The following is a 6,317-nucleotide window of genomic DNA, read 5'->3' on the forward strand; positions in this document are numbered from 1 at the left end:
CTGCTGAATGACACATCAGAGAAGGGAAGTAGGGAAAAGAACAGAACAATTTCACTGTAAGCTCTCACATACATAAAATGGTCCCAAAGTTTGGATGGTTGTTCTTGACCTGAAATGTGCCAGGGTTGGCCAAAGGCCCTGGATAGTATGTGTTTGTCTGTTGGTTATGGTGAAATTGTCTGAGTCTCTGTCAAGATCATTGGCTTGAAGGGATAGAGAATGATTAACTGCATGTCTATTTTGTTAATGTATCCAGTGAGGTCCAAAATGAGTTTGGTGTATAAGTCAGATCTTAAAAAGTAGTAATGCTTGCTCTTGACTTAATAGGAGTTTTGAAATAAAGAAAGTTTCAAGTACACACTTCTGTGAAGGTTTGCTTACTACTTAGATTCTGTTGTTTTAAATCTGGTGCTCATTCCAATTTAGGAGATTTCCTCCCCTCCTCAATTAAGTTACCAACACCTTCTTTGTGGGCATATTACTGCAAAATCCTCAGCATGTGATATTTCCACTTGCCAAAAAAGCCTCTGGCTCTTTCGTTCATGTACCTGTGATTCCAAAGTGATGTGGAACCCACTGTCCTGCTGTTTTGCACAGAGTGGCTCACACTGATAACCAGCCTTAGAAATCAGCCATCTGAGAGAGTTTCAGCATTCAAAATGAAATCAATACTTTGAGGACTGAACCTAATACCTGCCTGTCTTATCTTTGTCACTGAACCTTTGTCACTGAACCTTTGTCACTGAATGATCTCGCGTCTCAAAGCCTAGAGGTAGAAACATCAGGGACTCCTTGTATATCTATAAAGATGGAACCTGACTTGACCTCATATTGGAGGAGAAAATTCTAAAGTGAAATCAATGTGAAGTAAGCTGAGTGTTACGAACACCAGGAACATAAATAAAAATTCATTCTTTCAAATATCTAGGTCAACTTGCTGTAGTTTTAAACCAAATGGGTTATTGATTTAAAAAAAAATACTTGCTGTATATTAAACATTGTTTTACATATTCCCGTAGGTCTTCTACCTGGTGCCTGTAGCATTTTCAATTGGTGTCATTGCAATTTTCAAGTTGCCTGCCTTCTACAGTGAAAACAACTTAGGCGCTGTATCTCTCCTACTTCTGCTGTTTGGGTAAACTGCCTATTAAGAAATGAAAGAACTAACAGAATTAAATTTTCCTAGACACAAATAGGACCTAAATTGCATGAGCTTATTTACAGTTGTATTGGGGATTTATTTGATATGAAAGATGACTAATAATACATTACACTTGCTACTCCATAGTCTATAAAGTCTAATACTTCTGAAAATTATTGCTGTTATTATTAATAGTAATACCTCACATTAATGAGCACTTTCTGGGTGCCACATATCATGTTTGCCAATTTACATAAGTAATATAATTTACTTTTAAGTGGAGGCTTTAGAATGACCAGAAAGATATGTATATGTATGCAAATTTATGTATTGACAAATTGTATGAATATATATATTAGGTCTTCAAGAAAGTCATTATGTATTTTTCTTTGTTTCTGTACAAAAATATTTCATGACTTTCCTGATGAGCCAGTAGCATTATAAAATATACATACATTTATGTGTACTTCTTTTTATTGATGTTTAAGGACACACAATATTGTGTTTCTGTATTGGATTAATACAGGTAATATAAAGTACATCAACAATCAATGCTTAGCATAAATGTTATTTCTGTCCTGAATGCTTGGGTAGAATCCCTTAAATACCAACTGTAGCTAATGCAGGACCTCTGTCTCTCTTGCTCTGTTTAATTGCCCCAAAAGTTGCTCAAGTCTTTGTTCAAAGCAGGCTAACCAGCTTCTAAGCATGTTCTGTCTGCTTAGCTAGCCTACAACAGAGTCATTAATTTTACTCAACTGTAAATTATAAGATTTATACTGATTAAACTCATATTTCTAAGCAGAAAAAAAAATTTACTTGGAAGGGATAACACCATCTCCAAGGAGGATTAAATTGAAGTTGGTGAAAATGATCAAGGTTCCTTTAAAAAGATGCTTCTGTCATTTCAAAAAAATATATCCTTTGGATTTTTTTTTTTTTTGGTCAAAAAGAGGGATGAAAGAGAGATCTAGTCACAAGCCTTGGCAACTCATCCCTAATGTTTGTTTTTACTTTAGAAGCTCATCTAGGTTTTTCTCTCTCTTTTTTTAATAAAATAGAATAAGACATAATATTAACTCATAATATTATTAACTGACAGGTATGCAACATTTTCTTGGATGTACTTGCTGGCTGGGTTATTCCATGAAACAGGAATGGCCTTCATCACTTATGTCTGTGTCAACTTGTTTTTTGGCATCAATTCCATTGTTTCCCTGTCAGTGGTATACTTTCTGTCCAAGGAAAAGCCTAATGATCCGGTAAGGTCCTTTATTAATCTGCTAAGCTTCAGTAAATATATCAAAAGCTTCACTATATTCAAGGTGGAAAGATCTTCTTTATTCTACATTGCTTAAATAAAAAAGAAATTTGGTTCCATTAAATTTAGGAGAGGAGAAACTACAACTTTTAAAAGCATTTTAAAAATCCTTTTTGGCCCCATTTAGGTTAATGCCTATGGCTGTATTTACTAAGTATTGTAACCACTAACATTTTCTAGGACTTGAGTGGGGCAATAGAGGTGAAATCAGATATATTGTAAGACACTACATAAATCATATAGCCAGTCGGCCAGCTAACCCTTGTACTCATTAACAAATTCTTATGGTATGGTGGTGACAAGGACAATGGCTTAGTTATAGGACTATAGGTTAGGATCCATTTGCGCACTCATAGAGAAAATAACCTAATTCATTCCCTTTCAATCATATATTGGAGTCTACTTCATTGTAAGCATCACTTTCCATTCAGAACTGACAATTATGATTAGTGAGAAGAGAAGCACTAACAGTGCCAGGCAATTGAACAGAAAAGAATAGAGAGGAAATGAAGTGAACTGAGGAATAGACAAGCACACTTCAGGAAGAGAAAGAAAATTCATGAGGTGGAAGTAGTTGGCCCCAAGTGTGAATAACGTGAAAATGAGCCATTTGCTCCTCTTTGAGATATGTTGTCTCTCCTTTCATCTCATTTCACCATTTCAGTCACTCTCCAAGTAGAAATTGCCTTCAGTTCTGAAACTTTACTGTACTAAGTATACTATCTTCCTCACTCAGGCACCTACCAATACCCTGGCTAGCCCAATATTCCTAGGGTCTGATGCAGGTAGAAAAGAGATATTTACCTCCAGGAGTTGACCTAACACCTTAGGGCACTTACATTAGAAAAATATGGGGACCCACAGGTGGTGTAGTAGTTAATGTGCTGGACTCCCATATGGCTGATGGCAGTTTGAGACCCAGAACCAGTGACTTGAAAACTACATTGGGCTGGGACCAGCAGTTAGCGTAATCTATGTTGCTGGGCTCCCATGTAGTCCACCATGGTTCAAGTCCCGGACCCAGTGGCTTAAACTCACGCTGGGCGCATGTGCATGAGTGCCCAATATCCCAAGAGGAGATTGGAGAAGGGATTGCGGTGTGGCCATTACCCCTGGGGAGTGATTTCTCACTTGTTGTCTCTCTGTCTCTCTCTGTCTTCCTGGCGAGTGCACGCGCCCTACAGCAAAAACCTCTCCAAAAAAAAAAAAAAAGGAAAATTATATTGGGTTTGTGTGCATACATGCCCAAAATCCTGAGAGGAAAAAAGAGGAGAAGGGATTATGGCATGGCCACCCACCCTGGGGGCTGATGTCTTACTTTCCTTCTCACTGTCTCTCTCTCTCTCTCTCTCTCCTCTCCAGTGCATATGCCCTATGGAAAAGACCTAGGGGAAAAAAAAGAAAAGAAAAATATAATCTGCTTTTATTTCAATAATAAGCCTGCACCATTTGATTACAGTAAATATTTGTATGCAAAATCAGCATACATGTGAAATAATTGCTAATCTTGATAAACTTATCAGGTTTCAATATTTGTCTATATTTGGTTTTAAGTTTTTGTCAATTTGTTGGAAATCTAACATTGAGTTTTATTTTTATTTCTGTTATTTCAGACTTTAGAACTTATTTCTGAAACCCTGAAGCGCATTTTCCTGATCTTTCCACAATTCTGTTTTGGCTATGGATTGATTGAACTTTCTCAACAACAGTCAGTCTTAGACTTCTTAAAAGCATATGGAGTAGAATTCCCAAGTGAAACCTTTGAAATGGATAAACTAGGTGCCATGTTTGTGGCTTTGGTTTCTCAGGGCACCATGTTCTTTCTCTTACGACTCTTAATCAATGAGTGGTTAATAAAGAAACTCAGGTAAGGATACTGAAAACATCATGTTTGACACCCATGACAAAACTTGATTCAAAATTGTTAGGAAGGGGGATCAGCCATGATGGTGTAGGAGGTAGGGCAGTGCTGTATAACACTAGAGCCACATGAGAAACCCATATGTGCCCTAAACATGCCAGGGACAACTTCACATGCACCTATGATGCAGGGAGGTGGGGGAGAGGATCACAGAGTAGTGAGACCCTATCGAGAGTATCTCTCTCTCCTCTTTCTATCAATCAATCAATAAATAAACTTTAATAATATTTAGAGAGAGACCAATATTCTAAGTTTTTCCATTAGTAATATAGAAATGTTTTGCTCTAAAACAGGGTTAGCCTGTGGCCTGGTGGTTAAGGTAGCTGGATCTCACCTGACTAATTACACATGAGTTCCAAACTGGGGTTTGAAAAATACTCCAAGGGGGACAAGCTGGTGGCCTTATGGCTAAGGTGACTGGATCCCTTATAGCTAGCTGTGTGGTTTGAGTTCTGGACCCAACAGCTTGAAAATCAAACACCAGGCACATGTGCATGGGTGCCCAAAATCCTAACAGGAGAATGGAGGAAAAGGGATTGCAGCATGGCCATGTCCCCTAGGGGGTGATTTCTCACTTTCTCTGTATGTCTGTGTCTCTGGTGAGTGCATCTGCTTTATAACAAAAACTAAAAAACAAAAAAGACAGGACCAGCAGATGGCATAATGGTTACATTGCTGGACTCCTACATGGCCGACCACAGTTTGAATCCCAGACCTGGAGGCTTGAAACTCATGCTGGGCGTGTGTGCATGTGTGCCAAAAATCCTGAGGAGAATAGAGGAGCAGGGAGTGCAGAATGGCCATTCCCCGGCGGTTGATTTCTCGCTTTCTGTCTCTCTGTCTCTTCGGGGAGCGCATGCGCCCTATAGCAAAAATTTCTCTTAAAAAAAAAAAAAAGAAAAGAAAAGAAAAAAGACATACAGTCTGAGGCGTGTGCCTGGATGCCTCCAAATCCCAAAAGGATGGAGAAATGGAGGAAAAGGAATTGTGGCATTACCATACCCCATGAGGATAGTGCATTCTCATTCCCCACTACTCCCCCTTCACTCCATCTCTCTCTGGCAAGCACACACACTCTCTGGCATTTTTTTTTTAATTTATAAGTCACCATTCATTTCCTTCTAGTAAACAGTTATCTAACCTTGCCATATGCCTACAAATGTTACTCTGAAGTGGGGCAAAAAATAAGCACAGTTAGCCTTAAAGACATTAAGATGCAGTGTTTGAGAAAAATGTGTACATAAACAAAAAGTGTAGTCTTTGAGTTGAGTTTGGAAGGATATAAAACACTCGCAGGCAGAAATGGGGAAAGAAGATTGAGTGTACAGTATGTTGGCAATGAGTTTAGGAAGAAAAAACTGAGATAACGTGAAGACGGCATAATAAATAAAAAGAAATGCATATACCATTGGCCTAGCAATTCCATTTCTAGGAATTTTTCTACAGACATGCTCACACATATCCAGTACTCTATATGTACAAAATACATCATAGTAACAATTTCTAATGAATGCAAAAAATAGAAACGACTTAAATGTGCTTTATTTAGAGACTAAATAAATTATATACATACGTTCATAAATACAACACTATGCAGCCATAAGAAAGAATGATAGATTTCTCTATGTAATATTTGTGATTAACTCAAATATTTATTGAGTAAAAAATGCTAGGTTCAGGGAACCAGCAGTTAGCATAATGGCTATGTCGCTGGACTCCCACGTAGTCGACCGCGGTTCATGTCCCAGACCCGGTGGCTTAAAACTCATGCTGAGCCCGTGTGCATGCGTGCCCAAGATCCCGAGAGGAGAATGGAGGAGAAGGGATTGCGGCGTGACCATCCCCCCGGGGGGTGATTTCTCGCTTTCTGTCTCTATGTCTCTCTCTGTTTGTCTGGTGAGCGCACGCGCCCTACAGTGAAAATCTCCCCCCCC

The 6,317-nt window shown here is 38.6% G+C and overlaps 1 protein-coding gene across 2 annotated transcripts in view; it reads left to right on the forward strand.

Moving 5' to 3' along the window:
• Positions 1-6,317, forward strand: part of ABCA12 (ATP binding cassette subfamily A member 12) — a 217,443-nt gene that overhangs the window by 192,483 nt on the left and 18,643 nt on the right. For both annotated transcript variants that reach the window (XM_006157460.1, XM_006157461.1), the window contains exons 42-44: positions 1,020-1,135; positions 2,244-2,403; positions 4,076-4,329. In XM_006157460.1, the coding sequence (XP_006157522.1) occupies positions 1,020-1,135; positions 2,244-2,403; positions 4,076-4,329 (530 nt within the window). The remainder of the gene's footprint in view (positions 1-1,019; positions 1,136-2,243; positions 2,404-4,075; positions 4,330-6,317) is intronic.

This window comes from Tupaia chinensis, unplaced genomic scaffold (assembly GCF_000334495.1).
Source record: "Tupaia chinensis unplaced genomic scaffold, TupChi_1.0 Scaffold000542_1, whole genome shotgun sequence".
Taxonomy (NCBI): Eukaryota; Metazoa; Chordata; class Mammalia; order Scandentia; family Tupaiidae; genus Tupaia; species Tupaia belangeri.